Source organism: Pseudorasbora parva, chromosome 14 (genome assembly GCF_024679245.1).
Source record: "Pseudorasbora parva isolate DD20220531a chromosome 14, ASM2467924v1, whole genome shotgun sequence".
In the NCBI taxonomy this organism is placed as follows: Eukaryota; Metazoa; Chordata; class Actinopteri; order Cypriniformes; family Gobionidae; genus Pseudorasbora; species Pseudorasbora parva.
The window spans coordinates 18,148,069-18,173,038 of NC_090185.1; the positions used below are offsets into that span (position 1 = coordinate 18,148,069).

The following is a 24,970-nucleotide window of genomic DNA, read 5'->3' on the forward strand; positions in this document are numbered from 1 at the left end:
TTATTTTATTTTATGCTACACAGAAATAAATTCATTTAGGTTTGGAGTGACATTAGGGTGAGTAAATGATCACATTTTGGGGTTGAACAATCATATTTTTCAAGAGTTAACACATCATTTAAGTAAGACACTGATATCTATCTTTCATGAGGCTATTACATTTCATTAAATCTATTAAAAAAAGTTATTAAAACTTTTAAAGAGGAAAAAAAAGCTTTGTCCTTTATTTATGGGATCTAGACTTAAAGCTGTTTTATAGACTAGTTTAACTATAGACCAGTTTCATTTAAATGTAAGATCATGGTAGTCACAGGGTAAAAAACAGACTGTACAAACCGTGCTCCTCATTATATGGCTATATTGTTTCCAAAACTATATAAAACATATATAATAAACTTATTTGTAAGTAAAAAAATGTAAACACCTGTAGAAAATACGAAAACAGCCTTTATAAAAGTGATTTATATTCTGCAATATTAATTTATGTAATATAGCAACATTTTTAATAAATGTTTCTTCCTAAACACCATATTTCTTCGCTGTTAGTAGCTGCAGAGTAAGTTGTGGTTGTGCTAAAGTGAAACGTTTGTGTGTATTGCCGTTTTCCACTTTACCTCGTCATGAATAGGCTACGTATGGTCGCGGCTGTTTTCAGCTGATTCACCACAGAACTGTAATGTTTTCATATCACACGATTGTATAAAACTAAATAAGTCAAAGTGCCGTTCATAGAGCAGTATTTAAACGCAGCGTACGTTCGTCAGCGTTGTGCGGATAATTCACCTTTGCAGTTCCATGCGCTCAAATAATAAATAAATAAATAGAAAAAAGCGCCTAATATGGAGGAGAGGTCGCTCTCGCTTCAGCTTGTCAATTCAGAAGACAAACCAATGGGCCGCTGTCGCTGCATGTTGTCAGTGGTGAAAAAACTTTTTTCTTTTTTTTTTTTTTTAAACACTATACCGGCCCCAAAAGTGCGTCGGCCCACCGGGCAAATGCCCGGTATGCCAGATTACCAGTCCAGCCCTGGACAAGACCCACCCACTTTTTAAGACCAATGATATTGGACCCACTCACTTTTATCGTCTCTAATTCAGCACATGCCACACAGAAAAATAGGGTGTCAAAATTGTACCTTTAGCTTGTCGCTGGGGCAGTACCCTTAAAAGGACATCTTTGTACCTTTTTTCACTCCTAAAAGGTGCATATTAGTACCTTTGAGTTTTAAAGTGAACCTTTGAGTACCTTTTTTGTGGTAAAAATGGTACAACGTTGTTCTTTTAAGGGTACTGCCCCAGCGACAAGCTGTTGTACCCCTAAAGGTACAATTTTGACACCCTATTTTTCAAGAAGTCCTCGCTGCAGCCTGAAGCACGATGACGTACTGGATTAAATCCAACACGTACTGGATGCACATGCGCGGTGGTTTCATTCACAATTGGATGACGTCATATACGCATGCGCAGAAGAGTTTTGGGGACATTGAATGCACAGGAGAGTTTTGCTGGATAATAAATACTCAAACCGCTCGCGCAAAAATAATGATTTATAACATGCTCACGCCATCAGGACACGTTTTGCATTTTCCCTTGAATGTGTAGGCTACTGGTTTTTTAAGCTCTTAACAGATCGTGTTGCATTGTACCTTGAGGATTAAAATTACAGAGACAATTACTTGACTCTTTTTTTTCTTCCCCTCAACAGCAAGTTTGATCAGAATATAAAATTCTTTTTTTATTTTGCATGCATGTACAGCGAAACTAATTTAGGCATCACATTTATGAAAAGATGATTTATTATTCATCAATAGTTACTTAATACTATTTATCAGTACTACAACTACACAATAGAACATCATCTATATACAATATTGATCATACATGTCAAGACTAGCACATACGCATTATAAATTAACCCAGAGATCGGTAGGCTATATGACATTGCCATAACGATCCACCATCCAGTACGTATTGGATCTGATCCAGCAACGTCATCGTGCTACAGGCTGCAGCGAGGGGTGTCTCCTATTTTTCTGTGATGTCTGCTTACATTGACTACCCCTTAACCGAAAAACTTATTAAGAAACTTATTATTAAACACATGTTAAACACTTTATTTCCCCTTTTCTAATATTTTCTATTTTTTATTGAAAATAAATACCTTTCCGATCTGATATGTGATGGGGAAAGGGAGTAGAGCGAGTGTGCCAAAAGGCGGATTTGAACCTATGCTCGCGATATGGGTCAAAACGTTGTGCCATGCGTCTTACCCCCACTCTATAGCCACGGTAATTAATTCAGTGATTTCTGTAATTTTGTCTGGCCCAATTAATCGTTTAGTAATCGGCACTTTTTCTGTCGGGATACGGAGAATAAAAAACATGCAACTTATTCATTATCATACTCTGTGAAAATGTTGATTTCTATGGCAGTTAAATGAATATAGCTTTTTTATTAGACTATTGGTATTGACTGGTTTGAGGTCTTTTTTGGTATAGGAAAGGGATATGGCCTAAAACGCATCATAATGCAGGAAATCACATCTATGAAATCTTTTTTTTTTTCTGGGGGAGAACCCCCAGACTGAGCAATTTCCCCACCTATCATATTTTGTCTTATGGGTAGACCCACCCACTTTTTATTTGCTTCCCCCCATGTAATAAACTATACAGTATGATAAATGTCAATGTATTATTTTTAAAAAATTGACGGCAAATATTTTGTAGTTTTTTTAAGTAGCCTAACAGAATATGCTTATTTGCTAATTACAAAATTATGGTTAAATTATATAAAAAGATAATTGTGACATTTTATCTTACATCACACAATTCTGACCGTTTTTTCTATAAACTTGCAATTGTGAGTTAAAGTGAGATTGATAAAAACTTGCAATTCGATATAAAGTCTTTTAGTATATCTCGCAATTGTGACTTTTTTCTAACAATTCTGACTTTATAACTGTTATTGCAAGTTTATATCACAGAATTATGAGATAAAAAGTTGCCATTTTTTATTCTGTGGCGGAAACAATTTTCCATACAATACAGTTGTACATCTGCAACTGACATTTAAAATGTGTATAGTGTGATAAAACATGATATTTGTTATATGTATAAAGCCTTACGTACTGTCCCCGTAGCAGTGGAGAGATCCGACTCTGTATACTGCTTCTGACCCGGTTCGGTTTGTGTCTCCTACCAAGATCTCGGTCACTGGTAAGTGCTCTTTGTAGGACAAAACTCCTGTGTCATTCTCCCTGTTCACAAGCAAACAATAGCTGCGTTCACATGGCTGGTCTCAGCATCTACTGGTACTGATATTGTAAACATGTGGTGAGAAGATATTCAACAAATTACAAACAAAACAACACACATTCTAATAAGAAAGACCACTAGTGTAGAAACAGACAAACAGGAATGATTGGATTGAGCTCAAGGCTTATACCATGAGCTGCGGTCAGCATCACAGTTGCAGAAGTGGTTCATATCGATGCAGTTCTCATCTAGGCTGCAGGCGCATTGCTGCACCCCGGGGAGAAATCCACCCCAGTACGTCCTTCTCTCTCCCGCCCGGTCCAACCACCAGGACAAGGGCGTCCCATCTGGAGCAAACAAAACAACACATTTCTTCATTTTCACAATGACTCTGACATCCACCACCCCCTAATAACTAAAAACACCTTAGGGATGTGCCAATATAGAAATTCAATATTGACAGTCAAAATATATTTTTGTGTTGTGGCTGATAAACAGTATTATAAAACACCATTATACAGTTGTGCATGCTGTTATTTTAAGGAATAGTTTACCCCATTTTTTCAAGTGAAATCAGACATGTAGACAATATGCGTAGAGTAAAAAAAAACTAAAAAACCTAGGCTTAGAAAATAAAGTACTGTTGCTGAATAATTTTAAAAAAAAAAAAAAGTAAAATCAGGAAATTAGAAAAACAACAACAAAACAGAAATTGTTACATTGACAAATATATATTTTACATTGCTATTTGACAAGTTTCAAAAACTTATGTTGGACGTTTGATGGAGTATTTCTGTGTCAAAAATACTCCTTCCGGTTTCTCACAAGTTTCGGAGAGTTTTTTTGGGGGTATGGGTCGGCTTGACGTGAACAGAGCAGAAGGTCCTTGTAGAGCGAGAGAGGAAATGCACGCCCATAAACACTGCTCTCAAGGTGCAGATCCACTCGTCCGTGAACACTAATGTCGGTTATAGTCCGCACCGCGCTCCACTTTATTCCTATGGTTGACGTCAAGCGACTTCATTCAGCACAGCATTCCGGGAAGGCAGCGCTGCATTTGAACCGATTTGAACGCAGGAATGACGGGAAACTTCATCGCAAACGTGGATCTCCACAGTCACTGCTGTCACAGGACTTCATGAAATCAACAGTTACCAAAGAAGTGTGTTTTTGATGGAGCGGTCCCAACGATAAAGGTTCACGGTCCTGTTTTGGAAGCAGGCGGTGAGTAAAACTGCTTCAAATGTCTGTTGTTGGCTATCGTTGCGTAAGTAAACATCAGTAAACAGCACGATTGTGTATAGCGTTAGTTAATTTATCAGTGGAGCATGCGATCTATGGCGTGTGTTTAAATACATTTGTTTAGCTGACCACTATAGGTGTCAGTTTGTTTATTGTAAAACCACCCAAACATAAACCTAGGGGACGTTCACACAAAGCGAGCTTCGTCATTCAAATGCGCTAACGGTTACTCCATTGTTGTTCTATGTATAACGTTACGCTAGTCTGACGTGCTAAACCGTTTTGCTTGCTACTGCTAAGGTTTAGTCGCATACAATAGTCCATAAACCGAATCATGTCCTCATAAACTGCGAGTAAACACACACAAATGTTGACAGGCCACTAAATACAGTACATACCACAGAGACGGACGTCCTGCTGTTGTTGCTTCCCCTGTTCAATTTATTTCAGCCTCCGGATCTGATTCTGGATCATATATGTATTAGTTGAATATGATTGATATTCATGGTTTATTTAGGGTAATGTTTTCTTCTCCACGCTTGAGGACGTCACCGCTTTGCGCATTCGTCATTCTTTAGCTCCGCCCACACGATACGCCTCCAGGCGCTCAGGTTTTTTCCGGAAAGACTCGGTACAGCCCATATTTCTTTTATAAATTTAATAAAACTAAAGACTTTTCGGAAATATGAAGGATGCAATACTTCTCTATAGGTACTCAAGATTGACATGAGATTGACTGAAACTGAGTGTTTCACCCCCCCTTTAATTAGTATAGTTAACATGAACTAACAATAAACAGTTAACAGATATCAATACATTTTGTAACAAATGTATTGCTCATTGTTCATTAATGTTAGTTAATAAATTAACTATTGTTAAAGCTGCACTATGTAACTTTTCCGTCCGCTGGAAGGCGCCATAATTTGATGACGCCAGGTTTGAGCGCAGAATCTTGGGACATGTGGTCTTCACCTCACAGCCGGTGGAAAAGAATCGGGATAAGACTCGGGCAGAAATCATGTTTATGGATGTGATTATTAATGTTACTGTAGTATGATGAAGAGCTGGACCGAGTGTTGAAGGAGCTGAGCAAGGCCGCTGGAGCGATTGAAGAGCAACACACGACTCGCGAGCAACGGGACTTTTATTATGACGGGACACAGTCGCCGGCGCAATTTCCACTTTTCCGGGCATGAGTATGAGGTTACACAGCTCTGTTTATTATATCAGATACAATTAAGTGCGTTTAAAATGATGTTATGATGTTACTCTGTGCATTCGTTCAACGGCTGCTGTGATACTTGTTGCACACCGCTAAGAGTAAAGCATTTCTGTCAAATAAAACCAGAAACAGGCGACTCCCTCCGATGCTATGCTCAGACGTCCCAGTTCCTTGGTTAAAATTGTCATGATCCTGTTTCTCCCTCTTTCTCTCTCTCTTCGCTGTCATTACCTTATTGATGCACACACCCTCTCATTTGGTCATTATTCCCTGCAGCTGTTTCTCTTTGGCGATTAGCCGTCGCAGGTTCTCCCTCACCTGATGCCTTTTTCCCTCTCATTAATGTCTCTATTTCTTCCCCCCACAACCCCCCCCCCCCCCCCCCCCCCCCCCCCCCCCGCTTTCTACTCGTCTCTGCCTGAGTATTGCATTTTCTTTCATGTTCAGTATGGCTGTCTACTTTGTGTCTCTGGCATAGTCCTGTTGTGTTGGAAGCTGATTTATATTAGGGGGACTCCTCTGAGCCGGAGAAGCGTCACTCGTCTCTCCCGGGCTGACTGCGGTGGCGTTGTCTACAAGCCGAGACCTGAGTTTTAACTTTATTCTACGCCCAGTGCCCTGAGTTGCTTTTTGTATTGTACTGAACCCTCTGTCAAGCCCGGTTTTGAATTAAAACTACATTATTTCTCCGCATCTGCTGTGTGATCCTCTTACCTTCATGACAAAAATAGCAATTTTCTCATAATTTACAAATAGTTGGAAACATTTGGGATATTGTAAGAACTCAACTAAACAAAATATATAACACTGGCCTGATGGTTTTTGGATTTTTTACTGCAAAAATACTACATACCGGTAGTATACCTTTAACTATAAAGAAACCTTGTAAAGTATACCTAAAATATAAAATATACTAAATTAAACAAATAAATAAAACATTAAAAACCTTTTAAATAAAAACACATTTAAAAAGGGGTTTACACACTAATTTGACAAATGTCCAAAATGATAACAATAATCTAAAAAATCGTAGCTGACAATTACACATAAAAGCTAAAGGTTTTATACTCTAGCTGCCTGTAGGTTGTGGGCCAAGGTTAAAAGATCTGAAAAAAGAAGTCAATGGAGATATTCCCACCAGATCCAGCAAACATTATTCCACACATTTAGTCTTTATACCCAATACCCCCCAGGGAAAATCAGGCCAAACGTTGTGACTTTGCTCTACAGCCACCAGAGCGCAAGAATGTGGACCCAACTTCAGATCTCATTATGCAAATATCTCTGTGCCTGGCACAAACTGATGAACAATTTCAAGGACTGGCTAGTTTATAAATGTCGCCATTTCCCATCAATTAATATTGAAAATTAGATTGGGGTCAAGTCAGATTATAGATCTGAACAAACTCCACTTCGGGTAAATCAGCCAGTGAGCTGAGACGTTTCATCAAAGAAAAAAGGGGATTGGAAAGGATGAACTGATCGGATAGTGAACACTGATGAGTGACTGCTTGACATTAAAGGCAGGGTAGGCTATTTGTTCCGAATATATTTTTTTTTTTTTGTAATGTTGTTTTAAAGACTCTTCATATTCTGATAGCAATCACTAAATTAAGTGATAAATAAAATAATAAAAAATAATAATAAATAGTTATATGTACATAATAAATAATAAATAGTTAAAAAAAATCATACATTGTGATTTCTGGATTTTTTTTTTTTTCAGATTATGTCTCTCACAGTGGACCTACGTTGACAATTTCAGACCCCTCCATGATTTCTAAGAGAGAGAACTTGCAATATATATATATAGTGGTAATATAAATAAGTGGAAGCAATTGGGAACAATAGAAACTGCAGAAATGGTGTGCAGTAGTTGCCAACTTTCTATAGCTACAGACCTCCAAACTTCTTGTGGCCTTCAGATTAGCTCAAGAACAGTGTGTAGAGAGCTTTAAGGAATGGGTTTCCATGGCTGAGCAGCTGCATCCAAGCCTTACCTTGTAGCCTTGGTTTAAAGCACGCCACCGCTAGACTCTAGAGCAGCGGAGACATGTTCTTTGTAATGAAGAATCATGCTTTTATGTCTGGCAATCCAATGGGTGAGTCTGGGTTTGACAGTTTTCATGAGAACGGTACTTGCCTGACTGCATTGTGGCACGTGTAAAGTTTGGTGGAGGGGGGATTATGGTGGCAGGTTGTTTTTCAGGGGTTGAGTTTGGCCTCTTAGTTCCAGTGAAAAGAGCTCTTAATACTTTAGCATACCAAGATATTTTGGACAATTTCACACTCCCAACTTTGTGGGAACATTTTGGGGATGGCCCCTTCCTGTTCCAATTTGACTGTGCACCAGAGCACAAAGCAAGGCCCATAAAGACATGGATGAGCTTGACTGGCTGCACAGGTTGGTCCTGAACTCAACCTTTGGGATGAATTAGGATTTAGCAGAGACTACGAGCCAGGCCTTCTCGTCCAACATCTACATCAGAACGGTCAAAATTTCTATAAACACACTCCTAAGCCTTGTGGATATACAGTATATATATTCGTCTGGAAGGCATAGGACCATAAAATGTTTGTTCAATCACTGCATTTGGTCTGTCAATGTGGGTATTTAACTAACTATTTAAAACATGTTTGTAAACTGAAACAAAGCTAAAATGCAATATATCAGATGGAACAAAAAAAGTTGAAGGAAAAAAACATCAGATGTTGTTCAATTCCTACCCCATGTGTTGAAGAGGCGGGACTTCCTGCAGAGATAAACAACTTCCTGTTGGCACTGTTCAGACCTGCCCACAAGAGTCCGCAGCTGTTCCAGAGACGTACTGTAGTTGAACCTCATCACATGGGGCTTTAGAAGAGACGAACCTTGAACTCTCATCATCTCTGTGCTGTTGTGATTCACTACCGTCCAAACCTTATCATCTGGAAAACACAGATGGGTACACACAAGACTTTTAGACATGAAAAGTGTAGTATATACTGCACAGTATGTAGTAAGTAGCACCATTCATTCCCAACCCAGTCCCTTTTATCTGCACTGTCAAAGTCAATCCTTTACTAAACTGAACCTGCAGCACTTTTATACCTCCTCGATTCATTCAATCACAAGAGCGAGCTGTAATCCAGATAATAACGTACACAAACCTCACCGAGAAAGAGCACGGCTTCAATTAGCTTTAAAAATAAAGCCGCGTAGCAAGTCTCTTCCAACCCAGAGTTAAGGCCAATCTTCGCTACACCCCTGACGTCAGCTTTCATTTAACACCTCAGCAGGGGGGAGGGGGTTTTGTTTACCCAGCCAGCAGGCACTTAAGTCTGCATGTGCCAAGCGTAGTCATTTACATTTCATGCGGCATTTCTAATTGAGGTTGGCCAAAGTCAATGGCACTTTATTCTAGTGGATCCCGAGCCAGCGAATGTGTGTGAGAGAGCCATGCTTTATCACAATTCTGCAGGAGATGAGTAATATTTCACAGACAAGCAGCTTGTATACCGGTCCAGCAAAACGGACCGAGCCGCGGTTTCCCCCGGACAGACCCGTGGTTCTGCACCCTGGGACACAGACAACCCTGGCAGACAGCGCAACATCCATCAGCGATTGGACAAGTTCAAGCTCTGATTAATGACTCCACCTTCATGTGGATTCAAACATATTTCCCCAGGCCAAAAAAACTGCCTTTAACAATTCAACAGCTCTGTACCTTCAAAACCTCCTAAAGCAACCGCACAATAATCCCCCCCAAAAATACTACCGGCAAACATTTGATGGAAGCTATTTACCCAGGACATGGCGGCGGAAGATTAAATTCACCCTTGAGAGTTGCTATTACTTATGTAGCCTACATTTTAACTTTATTCAATATTGGTCAATTATAGATTCATGTTCATTTTGTAAAACTGCACAACAAGGTTCTATATGTTAACATTAGTAATGTATATAACAAACATGCAATGGCAATCAACAATCTTTTAATTTAGATCAAGAAATGCTTTAAAAAGATAGAAAAAAGACATTTCTACATAGGGTAATATATTTTTAGTTACATTACAGTACCTATATATACCCATATCTCATTAAAAAGTGTGTAGTCAGTAAGATTAAAAAGACATTTATTAGACATTTATTATGTTTCAAAAGATTTCTGTCACATTTTACACCAAACATCAAGCAGCACAACTGTTTTCCACATTGATAATAACAATAAATGTTTGTCCAAAATCAGAATATATTCAGCATATATAATAATGCCGAAAATTGAGCTTTGATCGAATAAATTACATTTTAAAATATATTAAAATAGAAAAGTTATTTTAAATGGTAAAAATGTTAACTGCATTTTTTATTAAATAAATGCAGTCTTTAAAAAAAAAAATCTTACTGACCCCAAGCAGTAGTGCATATTAACATTTCAAATTGTATGAATTAATATGAATGAACTGTGAACAAACATTAATTTAACCGTACATAATAGCACTTACTTTAACTAATTCTGTTCAATTAGTGGTCAATGTTGATTTACAATACAAATACAGTACATTACTAAAATACAGTACATTTACTAAAAAATACTGTTCATTAAAGCTGCAGTCCGTAACTTTTTGCACTCTAGTGGTTAATAAACAGAACTGCATGCATCTTGCGGAAAAACGTTGCAGGCGGAGCTACTTCTCTGTTTATGTCTATGGCGGATCACGCAGGGACTGTGCTCCTCCGCAGCGGTACCTACCAGTCTGGCCTGAAATAGTCCCAATATAAATACGTATTATAAGTGTACTATAATGATTCAGGGTAAGACAAAAACACGATTTGGAAAAAGGATTCATGTTGTACATTCTCATTATATCATTTTTGTAAATCTTGAACACCAAAAAAAGTTACGGACAGCAGCTTTATATACAAAGTTCTGTCATGCAATCACATCGTGTTTGTGTTTTATTAGACAGGTGGGAAACTGGTTACCATGCCTAATATCGATCTAGCTCACTGCAGGGTGCAACAAGTGTCTCATAGTAGCGGCCAAGCGAATGCACAGAGTAACTTAAACATAACTTTCAACACACTCAAATGTATCTAATATGATAAAACAATGCGGTGTTACCCCACATACGCACGACTGGAAGAAGTGGAATCAGTCGTCTGCGACATAATAAAAGCTCCATTGCTCTCAAGTCGTGTCTCGCAATTGTCTCTCAATAGCAATTACTCCATCGACCTCATTCCAAAACTACAGTAACATCTTTAATACATTTGTTTATACATGAATATGATGAGTTCAGTCAGATTCTTTACCACCAGCTGTAGAAGCTACTTTTTTTTTTTAGCCTTTTTTTTTTTTTTTTTTTGGATTAAGCAACTTCTAGGGGTGGAAATTACATACTGTGCCTTTAACATATACAACTTGTGAAAATAAAACACTGCTTATACACTTTACATGCATCCCTATTTTTATCCCACACCTGCAGTATTCATGCTAACACATGTGTTTTATCCCACAGAGGTCTCACCGGTTATGTTGCAGTAGACAACGGTGGATTTAAGGGGCCCGCTTCCATCAGGATCGATTGAGAAAAAGCCTGAGGCGCTTCCTGTGAGCCGGTGGGCCTCGCAGGAGGGTTCAAAGATGGCTGACCAGAAAACATCAAGTCAGTTCATGTTGAGCTTCATTAAATGCATGTGTTGCATGTCTGTTTGCTAATTTCAAAATAACTGAGAGAAAAAAAACAACTTTAAACATTCATCAATCACAAAACCTGAGAGAGTTTAAAGAGTTTGAAGCTACTTTCTCAAAAAACAAAACAAAAACTAACAAACTGTTCAGTGAACGTGTCATTTTTGTTTGCTGTAACCGTTACTCACAGTTATGACAGGTGGCTCCCGTGTACCCAGTTCCCGAGCAGTCACAGAAGAACGTGTTCCAGGACTGAGAGCATTCCCCATCATGCTCGCAATAGTTAGGAAGACATCTGCAAGACAAATAGGATTTCTGATCAAACTTTTACAGTGCTTACTGTACAGCGCGGTGGAAAATACATAATCGAATTACACAAATCACATAAACGACAGACTGCGACATACGGTACAATACCAAGCAGTAATGCATTTTGTGCTCGGAGGGATTTAAGGACGTGGCATCAATCAATAACCACAAGTGACTATTAGGAAATAGATGAGCGAGGCTGAAAGCTCACGAAGGATGCATCAATTTTGCGACAGACTGAATGTTCACTCAAGGATGAGGCTGGTAGACAAGTGATGAAAGACTGTGAATCCGATGAAGTTAAATCTGAGGCCAAGAAACTAACTCTCGGTGACTCTGTTGGGATGAGTCTTATTGTCAAATAGGTACAAGTAATGTATCTATTAGCGACCTTTAAAATTATCAAAACGTTTTTATCGTGTATATGACAGCCTGTGTTTTAATTGCATATGAGGGTATTTATTTGTCTGGCTATCACCAGAACAAGCTCAATATAAGATTGAACATTGGTCTGGGGATTCTGCTAGGTATTTTCTTCTGCACAAGCAGTAGCAGGTGTGATAAACGAGCATTATTCAATTGGGTAGTCTTTCAACCAATCAGACCACAAGAGGCGTGATCAACGGGCAACGACTTGTCCGCTTCTCTATTAGGGATGTTAACCGATGACTGATGGTTGACCGTATCAACATTAACCGATCAAAGTTGTCTAAATCAGGCTATTATAGACAGAGGACTAAACACTACTACAGTTAGCCATCTCATTCCAAAATCTTTTTGTGTGAAGTGAACAAATCCCTCACACTCAATATTTCATAACTCGCCTGTTTGTACTTAATAAACCAATAAAAACATTTGGCGCGAGGTCACAGCGTTTGGGTTTGCAAAAAGTAAACAGGCTAAAACACTCAAGGTTAGAGCCAGGGCAGACGACAGTGTGAAGCGTGCATTCCGGATGAGATGGGCTTACATTTGGAAATATATTACATCTACATTTCAGTGGTAACACATAAGGTGTTGATCGTCTTTCTTTATTATTGTTAGCACTACCTCGAACTAAAGTGACGTCTCTTCGGAGCTGTCATTTTCTTAAATGAGCCGCGGCAATGTTTCAAATGAGCTTCTAACGCTAGACAAATGCCTTTATTTTCAACGCGATCACCTTGTACCCAAACCATTTTGAAACTAAGGAGCCATTTGTCTTCCGATTACAAACAAGCTTCTTGGCGCCGCGTTTCGCGCTGTAGGGGATTTTTAAAAAGTGGCGTGAGTAGAAGGGAGGCGCCGGGACAGTGTGTGAGAGCGGGCGGAAGAGAGATCATAGAGAGATGCGACAGAGTTGGGAAATTGCAGGCGCGGCTCACAGCTGTTATTTGAAATAGCGCAGCATATTTTAAACTAATCGGTTAACTGGTTTCAACCCGCTAATGAGGCTCGGTGGTCGGTCAAGAAAATGTTTAGTTTTCGCCATCCCTATTCTCTATCCGTCATCATGTTAAACCCACCAATATTGTGCCATGTGGATAAGCCAGTCTTTGATTGGCTGCTGCAAAAGTGTAACAGAAGCAGTAGAAATGGATGTGCAGGTTTCCAGACTGAGCTGCGGGGCGAAATGAAATCGCCAGCAGATCAGGCTGGGTTTACCCAAGTCTAGGTATTTATTTTTGACCTCGTTCTCATCAGCAGAAAAAGAAATCTACCTGCATATGATGCATTATTCATAAAAATCACTTAATGGAGCACTAATGACAAACTAATAACTTCAGAAAGGAAACTTTGCTGAAATTGAATTTCTAAAAGACGAAAATACACAAGCGATTTAATGCAAAGCATATGCTAAATACCTGGATGTAAAAATGCTAATTAAAACTGCAACACAACTGAACTCCCTTGTTAAAATATAATTCAACAAAACCATCTGGGTATGTATTTAGCTCCAAAATTACAATCTCTTCTGAAGCACTGCTTTGCCAGCGAAACAATAACGACTATTGAATCTGAAAGGTGTGTTAATGTTCTAACAGTTTCTGTCACTAGAAGAAAATTGAATAATTGAATCCACTAATCAAATGCTGTACAAAATATTAATACCTGCAGCGGTTAGGAAAAAGAATTTTAAAGAATCGTATGATACTTGATTGCTACTTTGATTCATTTAGAGTACAGAGAAGGAACAAAAGATCAGGATAATGAGAAGAAGAAGAAAACACAGCTGTCAGACTCCATTGTAGCAGAAATAACTCATATCCATGTAGCGTGTGATGAGGAAAGGGAGGAGAGAAATGACAACCGTCTCGCCTCATAGGCCGCAGGATTGCGGCCGTGTCTGAAACTCAGCAGAGGTCGATTCTAAACCAGTATGAGCTGATCTCAGCACTAACGGATGAACAATGAAGGGTAAAACCAGATGGAAGTTGAACTCCAAAATATGTCGGAATACTTTATATTTATTTGCATCTAATGCTATTTTTAAATGTGGGGCGTTCCATACCAGACCGGGAAGTGGAATTACAGTGGAATGTCACACACCAGAGATTCTTGGCGTATCCCAATGGCAACGCTTCATTATCAAGTCTATCATTATTTTAGGATTTTAGGAAGGCTGTATTACCAACAACAGTAGCCCAAAACAATAAAACAACTCATTTCAGAGCTGACAGAGGCATAACATTACGGAGACGTTAAATCATTTTAAATAAACCAATGAATCGTGAACACTAAGTGTGATGAGGGAGGACAGTACAGGAATAACAACCGTCTCGCCGCACTGGCTGCAAGATTGCGAACGTCTCTGAAACTCAGCAGAGGTCGATCTACATCGGTGCCGTCTGATCTCAGCACTAACAGACGAACAATACAGGATGAAACCTGACTGTTAAACCCTAAAATACATTTGAATACATCTTAATGTCTTTCTGCAACGTTAAGCACAAGAGTACAAAGGCCTGTCTTTTCGAAGAAAAAAAGCGTTTAATGCAGAAAGGTTAAAAGGAGCAAAAGGGGCCACGGACCGAAGGATATCTAAAGTGCTGTGGTGTGAATCTTTATTCAGCCATAGCAAGCGACTGTGATTAAACATTATCCTCACTCTTTTATTCTGTTTGCTTAATTCGGCTATGCACCTCATGAAGAACAGGGCAATGTGGATAGCATCACCACTCTGGATCACCAAGGATAGCTATATATTTTTGCCCACAAACCAGTTCCTCCCCACTGGCATTATTCAGCGAGGGGGGGTTGTTGGCAGAAGCTGAGGTGTCTTGGCCCAGTGGCCGCTGTCCAAATCTCTATTGATTTGCCTTGACGTATCAAACTGCAGTCAGCTGGCGAGGACAGGGACTTCGGGACTAGCCATAGGACAGACAGAGTGATAAAGAGACAATGAAATGATGAAAAAAAGCAGGAGATGCTAGATATAGTGCAAGAAATGAATATAGCTAGAGACAGGGAGAACTGTCTGAAGTACGGCTAGGCTAGATCTACACAAATGATTTAGGATGGTGATCAAAGGCCATCAGAGAGAAACCTACCTTTTCGAGACTTTCTAACTTATTCTAGAGGACAGCCAAAACCCACAACTGTCCTCACTTATCTTCATTTACTACGGCTGATAAGCTTTACTGAAGCGAAAACAGGCACATCTTCTACAGCCTTGGTACTCAACAAGCTTCATGGGGCTCTTAATGATGTTGCATCTCGATTTGTCCCTCAAATGATTCTTTATGTGTTTGTCCTTGGCTAGGCTAGACAGTCATAATTCAACAGCGTTCAGGATCGTTGCAAGATGACGTTCCCCTACTTTGGCTGCTGCTTACCGACCAATCAAAGGTAACCAAACAATGACAATTTTACTTTGGATGCTGCTACCTGACCTTTCAGAATAAGTGACATCCATCACTTGGACGTAAGAGGAGATGGCAACCTATATCACCGGAAAAGGCATAGGGGTCAATAAGGGTCAACATGGATAACTTGCGCACATGACCATCAGTTTTAAGGTGCGGACACATACTGTTACTTAGCATTTTTTCGGGAGTGAAATACAGTCATTTAAGTAGGAATCCAGGCAATCAGGAATTTAGCGTAAGGGGGGAAAGGTTTCTTATTATAGACAATAGACTTTTTTTCCAGTGAAATTTTGCCAAAATGTTTTTAACCTTTACAAGTCAGTTACCATTTGCAGACATTGTGGAAATCAGTTAGAAGTGCCATGAAACCTACCTGTCGCAATAATCCCGTGACTTCTCTTATAGAACAACTGTTCTTCTGTAATAAAATAATTTTCACCTAAATGACCCCAAATATGTACATGTGTTGAAGATGCGGTCAGGCAGTCAATTTACAAAGTGATGAGCTGTTTCATTTTCATTTATTTATTTATAAAGCACAAATAAACACAACAAAAGTTGACCACTGTGCTGTACAAAGAACAGTAATAAAAATAAGAATAATAAATAATAATATAAACACAACAATAAAAGAGAAATTAAAAAAATAAAATAATAATAATTTAAAATAATAATAATAATAATAACAATACATCACTAAATTTAAGCTTAAAAGGAAACCATGAGTTATAATGAATGGAATGCTTGATTTAAAAAGTAAGACTGTAACTTCGATTTAAATTCATATATCGACGATGCAGACCTCACAGATAATGGAAGACTGTTCCATAACCTAGGACCAGCCACTGAAAACGCACGGTCACCTCGCAACTTCAATCTTGTTCTAGGATATGCCAATGTAATACTGTCTGAGGATCGCAAACATCTAACTGACTTATTTACAATCAAAATATCTGACAGATATGCAGGTGCCAAACCATTTAACGACTTATAAACAAACAACAAAATTTTAAATTCAACTCTATAATGCACTGGCAACCAATTAAGAGACGCTAATACTGGAGTAATGTGTTCGCGTTTACGAACCTTAGTTAAAAACCTAGCCGCGGCATTTTGGACCATCTGAAGCCTTGCAATCGAAGATTGAGGTAATCCGATATACAAAGAGTTACAATAGTCCAAGCGAGATAAAACAAAGGCATGTATAACTCTTTCGAGGTCTTTTAAAGATAAAAAAGATCTGACTTTAGACAGTAGTTTAAGATGGAAAAAACATGATTTTACAACCGAATTTATATGTTTGTCAAATTTAAGGGACAGATCAAGAACAACTCCCAAATTTTTAACCGTTGGTTTGATATAAGAGTTTAGTTTACCACAGTTAAGATTTAGATTTCCTTTTTTAACTGAAGGCCCAAAGACAATTGCTTCAGTCTTGCACTCATTTAGATGCAAAAAATTCAAAGACATCCAAGATTGTACATCCGCTAAGCATGCAAGCAATGTTTCTAAGCCATGCTTGTCATTATGTTTTAGGGGTAAATAGATTTGGGTGTCGTCTGCATACAAATGAAAAGACACTCCATGCTTCCTAAAAATTGAACCTAGTGGAAGCATGTAAAGGGAAAATAAAATGGGAGCCAAAATAGACCCTTGAGGAACACCACAGGTAAGAGATGCTACAGATGAAGTAGCATGACCAATACCTACTGAAAAGGTTCGATTACTAAGATAAGATCTGAACCAGCTCAGGGCAGTTCCTTGGATTCCCACACACTTTTCAAGGCGTGATAAAAGAATGCTATGGTCCACTGTATCGAAAGCTGCACTCAAATCTAAGAGTACTAAAATTACTGAGTTCCCAGAATCAACTAGTAATAAAATATCATTCAGTACTCTTAGAAGTGCAGACTCAGTACTATGATTTTTCATAAAACCAGACTGGAATTTTTCTAGAATACTGTTAGTGGCCAAAAAACTATTTAATTGCAAAAACACAGCTTTCTCTAAAATTTTTGCAATAAACGGTAAGTTAGAAATTGGCCTAAAATGTGATAGGACAGTTGTGTCCAGGTTTGGCTTTTTCAACAGAGGTTTAACCAAAGCATGTTTACAAAAAGCAGGAACAGACCCAGAAAGAAGGCTCTTATTTATAATTTCTAGAATCCAGACCCCAACACTATCAAATACCTGTTTAAAAAATTGGGTAGGAACAATATCGAGAGCAGAGGTAGAAGGCTTCAGCTTAACAACTGAATCCATTAAACCCAGCATAGTAATCGGCTCAAATGAATTTATAAACTTAGTGGGAATCAAAACTTCTGCAGGGTCATCAGTACAGGGAGTAATGCACTGTCTAATTGAATCTATTTTATCCACAAAAAATCTCAAAAAGTCTTCACACAAAGAAGAAGACTCCACTAAATAATTATTACTTGTTGGATTAAAAACAGAATTCAATACTTTAAATAAAGTCCTGGAATTATTTGTGTTATTTAAAATTATCTCCGAAAAATATGTAGATTTGGCAACTTTCACCGCTTTTTGATATATAATTAATGACTCCCGTAGGATTTCATAGGATATTTGGAGTTTATCCTTTTTCCACCTGCGTTCTGCTCTTCTGCAGGCTTGTCTTAAACTACGAGTTTCACTGTTTCGCCATGGTTCAACTTTGTTTTTATGTTTTTTTTTAGTTTCAAAGGGGCAACACTATCTAACACACTGGTGCATACAGAATTAAACATGTTAAGAAGCTCATCCACATTTAACACAGTAGTAAGATAATCAACAGAAAGCAGATGACAAGCCTCATTGAATGCTGCGGAAAAATTTACAACAGTGGTTGGGCCAAATAAGCCAACACGTGACCATTTCGCAGGTCTAGTGATTTCAGTAGTATGACAGGAAATATCAGCAGAAAACATTATAGGCATATGATCCGAAAAACTTAAATCACCAATAAGAATGTCTGAAATAGAAAGGCCATGTGTAAGTATCAAGTCTAAAATATGACCTTGTGCGTGTGTTGGTTCTTTCACCCATTGAGAGAAATCACAAGCATCAATAAGACTAATAAACTCTTTCGCTAATACTGTGGAGTCACAACAAACATGAATATTAAAATCACCAACGATTAGAATTTTCTCAAATTTAGGGGTAATGCCACCTAGGAATTCTGAGAACTCATTAATAAAGTTTTTGTTTGATTTTGGTGGACGATAAACCACTGCTACCACCAATGAGTTCTTGGAGTCCACTGAAAATAGTTGAACTTCAAAGCTTGTGAAAGTGTCCGTTTCTATTATTCGGCAACAAAAACTGTCTCTAAAAACAGATGCCAGGCCACCTCCCCGGCCAGACAAACGGGGAGAATTAAAAAAATTATAATTAAGAGGAGTAAGATCAGAGAAAGGACTATTATCTCCGACAGATAGCCAGGTCTCAGTCACAAATAAAAAATCTAAGTTGCCAGAGTTTATAAAGTCGTTGAGAATAAACGTCTTGTTTCCAAGCGACCTCGAATTTACTACAGCCATTTTGATTGAAGATGAGTCACCGACCTGTTGTGAGGCGATATGTGACGCCCGACACAGCGGACGAAGATGATGATAGTCCACCCCACCCCGCCGAAAACGAGGTGAGCGTCTGCGAAGAGGCTGCCGTAACGTATCCGCTGACAGAGGCACAATCCATTGATATGGAATTTCGAGAGAACGCCGTGAGATGTAAAAGCCGCGATCCAGCTCTGGCCACGCAACATCCAGACAAGGATGACGTGTCATTTGAAAAGCCATGCAGGATCTCAGTCTAACAGCGATGCCCCCCCGCTTTCCTCTCCTCCTGCGCCGTTTCCTCCCGGAAAAAGCACACGGTACCCGGCGCAACCACCAAGGTATATCAGTCAGCAGAGGTGGAGGGGGTAAGCTGGAACTCGGGCCAGTCATATCCTTGTTGGCGTGAGGCGCAACAATAGATCTAATATTGAGCAGCATTTGGCGATCGTACTTTAACGATGTAGCCACATTTTGACTTATTATAGCCAACGAATTTGAACACTCAAACAGACCAAGAAACAAGTGGAAACAACAGAGGATCAGACGGCATGCCCTTACTATCGGCGCCATCTTCCCTGTTACAATACTAAAGCAGTTTATTTAATAATAGAGTATTGAGGCATTTTTTCCCCAAAGTATCCAATGCTTACACCTTTTTGAGTTAACCTTGAAAGCTTGCCCTGTGGGAATGGCTCCAATGACATGCCCCTACTCTGCATGCTGTTAACTGATCGATCAGAAATCACCATCACTCTGACAAGTACCTATTCTGGATGCTGCTCACCTACCCATCAAAATTAACTACCACCCTGACATTCACCTACTCGGAATGCTCTCCAACCCTTTAGTAATAACCATCACTACGACATGCCCCTCTTCTGGATGCTGCTCACCTACCCATAAGAGTTTTCTAACGCAGTTCACTGAGCGTACTGGGGCAACTGACAATGACTTTCGCTCAATCAGAACTACCTATTTTCTGCCTGTCAGGATCCCACATCTTCTTGAGTTAACCTTGAAGGCTTAACACTTTTGCACATCCTCTGATAACATGCCTCTAATCTGGATTCTACTTCTTGACCAACCAACCAAAAATGTCAATAACTACACCATTTCACCTATTCTGTGTGCTGCTTAACTACCCTTCAGAAGGAACTAACACCCTAATGTACCTCTACTCTTGTTACTCTCCAACCCTTTACCAATAACCATCATGTGCCCCTACCTTTTCATCAGAACAAACCATAATTTTAGGCCGACAGAATTAACCATCATTCCCATGTGCTCTTACTTTGGTTCCTGCTAACTAACCCAACATAATTAACCATTGTTCGGATGTACCCCTACTTTGGTTCCTAGTTAGCCCAGCAGAATTGACCACCATTTTGATGTGCCCATACTTTGGTTCCTGTTAACCAGCCCAACAAAATGTACCATCATTCTGGTGTGCCTCTGCTTTGGTTTCTTGCAACCAACCAAACCCAACCCAACACAATCAACCATCATTCTGATGCACCCCTACTTTGGTTGTTGCTAACTAACCCAACAGAATTAACCATCATTCTGATATACCCCTATTTTGTTTGCTGCCAACCAACCCAACCCAACTGAATTAACCATAATTCGGATGTACCCCTACTTTGGTTGCTGCTAACCAACCCAACCCAACAGAATTGACCACCATTTTGATGTACCCCTACTTTGGTTGCTGCTAACTAACCCAACAGAATTAACCATCTCTCTGATATGCCCCTACTTTCATTGCTGCCAACAAACCCAACCCAACATAATTAACCATCATTCTGATATGCCCCTAATGTGGTTCCTGCTAAATAACCTAACAGAATAAACCATCATTCTAATGTACGCCTACTTTAGTTCCTGTTAACTAGCCCAACAGAATTAACCATGATTCTGATGTACCCCTACTTTGGTTCCTGTTAACTAGCCCAACAAAATGTACCATCATTCTGATGTGCCCATGCTTTGGTTGCTGCCAACCAACCCAATCCACCAAATGTAACCATCATTCTGACATGCCCCTAATTTGGTTATTGCTAACTAATCCAAAAAAATTAACCATCATTCTGATGTACCCCTACTTTGGTTTCTGCTAACTAACCCAACATAATTAGCAATCATTCTGATGTGCCTTCACTTTTGGTTGCTGCTAAATAACCCAAAAGAATTAACAATCATTCTAATGTGCCCCTACTTTAGTTCTTTCTAACCAACCCAACCCAACAGAATTAACCATCATTCTGATGCACCCCTACTTTGGTTGTTGCTAAATAACCCAACAGAATTAACCATCTCTCTGATATGCCCCTACTTTCATTGCTGCCAACAAACCCAACCCAACATAATTAACCATCATTCTGATATGCCCCTGATTTGGTTCCTGCTTACTAACCCAACAGAATTAACCATCATTCTAATGTACGCCTACTTTAGTTGCTGCTAACTAACCCAACAGAATTAACCATCATTCTAATGTACCCCTACTTTAGTTGCTGCTAACTAGCCCAGCAGAATTAACCATGATTCTAATGTACCCCCTACTTTGGTTCCTGTGAACTAGCCCAACAGAATTAACCATCATTCTGATGTGCCCATGCTTTGGTTGCTGCCAACCAACCCAATCCAACAAATGTAACCATCATTGTGACGTGCCCCTAATTTGGTTGCTGCTAACTAACCCAAAATAATTAGCCATCATTCTGATGTACCCCTACTTTGTTTGCTCCCAACCAACCCAACCCAACCCAACCCAACAGAATTAACCATCATTCTGATGTACCCCTACTTTGGTTTCTGCTAACGAACACAACCCAACAGAATTGACTACCATTTTGATGTACCCCTCTTCGGTTGCTGCTAACTAACCCAACATAATTAGCAATCATTCTGATGTGCCTCCACTTTTGGTTGCTGCTAAATAACCCAACAGAATTAACAATCATTCTAATGTGCCCCTACTTTAGTTCTTTCTAACCAACCCAACTTAACAGAATTATCCATCATTCTGATGCGCCCCTACTTTGGATTCTGCTTGCCAACTCATCAGAATCATTCCTGGATATTGCACTCTGGACTGACACGAAGAGTCAAAAAGTTGTCAGTAGATAGGATTACTAGGATTAGCCAGCTAGCCTAGACTATCTTATGGATATTCCACACTTTTTTTCTGTCAAATAGTATAAGATAGTGTATATCATCACAATTTAAAACACTGAATATGGTCTAAAATTAAGGTGCAGATTGAGTACAACTAAATGAAGAAGAAACAGCTTTAAATACATTTTTTTCACAACATATGTTTTAGTTTAACATCTGCTACCATGAAGGCCTAAGCGGTTTCTTGTGAACAATTACACTTATTACAACATAATTGGACCTCTTTTGGTTCTGAGGTGATGGTTGGTCAAAAGCGCATTTCAAATTTAGTTTGACAAGGGCACATCAGACTGAGTGGGTTGTGGATGCATGCCTGGAACTGCCTTCCCCCCCCTGGAACGTTCACAGCATGTTGGCAGAGCTGAAATCACAATTCATCCCCATGCCGGCCCTGCCAGCAGTCATTTGCCCAGGTGCCAGGTCTGAGCATTTGCTCGGTGAAGAATGTGGCATACGTTGCCAGAAAGACCTGCAGAGACGAGATTGACAGGAGAGAATTTACGATCTCATCCTCCCTCCTTTTCCCTGGCTAGCGTTCCCTTTCAGTAATGCGCTTTCCTACACCTGGCTCTCTCTCTCTCTCTTTTCTCCCCTGACTATCTTTCTCTTTGTCTAATGCTCTTTCCATAACCTGACGTGCTAGAAAGCGTTCTTTCTCTACTTTCATTTTATCTAATGCTCTATCCCTAATCTAACTAAACAAATTTGTCTGGTAGTTCCTTCTTTCGTCCATCCATCCACCTGTATATCTTTCATACTTTCATTCATCAGTCCTTCCATCCTTTTTTTAACCCTTTCACCCTCTATTCAGTACATTATTTTTTTCTTACATCCATCCTTTACTTTCAAACTTTTATCCTTCTTTCATTAATTTAACCCTTATTTCCTTATTTCTTTCATTCTCCATCCTTCATTAAATTCCTGTAGCTTTTTCTTTATTTCTTCTTTCTTTTTCATATGGCCATCCTTTTGTCAAATTATCTGTTATTTTCTTATTTTTCATCCTTCCTTTAATCTCTTCTTCCTTCAGTACACTTGTCTTAATTTTTATTCATCTTTTTTTTCTTTTTCATACATTCATCCTTCCTTCATCAATTTATGTTATTCTCTCATTTCTTCCATTCATTCTTTCATCCCTCACCCTTTAGTACAGTCTTTCATTCAGTCTTTCATTCAGTTTCCTTCATACTTCCTTCATCATTTTTATCTGGTATTTTATTATTTCTTTCATCCATCCTTTCTTTCATCCCTCCAAACTTCAGTACAATAGTCTTTCTTTTTCTTTCTTTCTTTCTTTCTTTCTTTCTTTCTTTCTTTCTTTCTTTCTTTCTTTCTTTCTTTCTTTCTTTCTTTCTTTCTTTCTTTCTTTCTTTCATCAATTTATCTGTTATTTTATTATTTCTTTCATCCTTCCATTCTTTCATCAATCTCTCCATTTTTCAGTTCACTAGTCTTTATTTCTTTCAATCCTTCTTTCAACTGTTGTTCATTCATTCATTCATTCATTCATTCATTCATTCATTCATTCATTCATTCATTCATTCATTCATCCATTCATCCATTCATTCATTCGTTTTCTTTCTTTCTTTCTTTCTTTCTTTCTTTCTTTCTTTCTTTCTTTCTTTCTTCAATTTATCCGTTATTTTATTATTTCTTTCATCCTTCCCTTCTTTCATCCATCTCTCCATTTTTCAGTTCACTAGTCTTTATTTCTTTCATTCCTCCTTTCAACTGTTGCTCTTTTGTTTATTTGTTCATCCATCCATCCATCCATCCATCCATCCATCCATCCATCCATCCATCCATCCATCCATCCATCCATCCATCCATCCATCCATCCATCCATTAGTTTTCTTTCTTTCTTTCTCTTTCTTTCTTTCTTTCTTTCTTTCTTTCTTTCTTTCTTTCTTTCTTTCTTTCTTTCTTTCTTTCTTTCTTTCTTTCTTTCTTTCTTTCTTTCTTTCTTTCTTTCTTTCTTTCTTTCCCTTTGTCTAATGCTCTCACCCTAGCTTCTCTCACCCCCAGCAAAATGCTCTTATCCTCACCTGCCTTTCTCTTTCTCTGTCATTCTGCCTCATTTTTATTCCTCCGTGTTTATCACTCGCTTGTGCGTGCATGTGTGCCATATAATAGACCATGGAAAACAGACCATGGAAAACAGGCCGGGATGCTGAGGGATAAAGGATAATGGAGGAATTGTCACATCTGCTCATTCCCTCTTTTCAATTAATTCTGTCATTATATCATTCATTGTGCAAAGAGTGTTGAATGCTATGGTGTCATTTGCACAAGGAGAACACATGCGTACAGAACAGCGATGCATTGCTCAAATACATAATTATTCAAATAATATGTTTAACTGTGATCTCAGGACTCCCAGCTTGCTTATTACACCTAAGTTCTCTTAAAACACCTAACAGAGATGTGTTTGAGTCGAATCCTTGTTTGAAGCTTCATCTTTAAACTTTGCCCACAGCTCAAGCAGATTAAGTTCACGTTAAATGAACCTCTGCTGTATGTAGTTTGTTTGTTATTAACAACAACCATCAGTCATTATGGGCGAGGTGTGAAGCATTATCGCACAATTGATGTTTCAGGCAAAAAGGTGAATCCCAATTAGCATGCAAATCACTGCCATGGATTTTAACACTACGCTACATTGTTTTGAAACTGTGCTTGTTCGTGTC

The 24,970-nt window shown here is 38.8% G+C and overlaps 1 protein-coding gene across 1 annotated transcript in view; it reads right to left on the reverse strand.

Annotated features, from left to right (window-relative positions):
• cntnap5b (contactin associated protein family member 5b) overlaps nt 1–24,970 on the reverse strand; it is an 86,754-nt gene that overhangs the window by 14,174 nt on the left and 47,610 nt on the right. The window contains exons 11-15 of the mRNA XM_067415734.1: nt 11,581–11,687; nt 11,229–11,348; nt 8,445–8,645; nt 3,444–3,600; nt 3,128–3,255 (exon numbers count right to left, since the gene is read on the reverse strand). Of these exons, the coding sequence (XP_067271835.1) occupies nt 3,128–3,255; nt 3,444–3,600; nt 8,445–8,645; nt 11,229–11,348; nt 11,581–11,687 (713 nt within the window). The remainder of the gene's footprint in view (nt 1–3,127; nt 3,256–3,443; nt 3,601–8,444; nt 8,646–11,228; nt 11,349–11,580; nt 11,688–24,970) is intronic.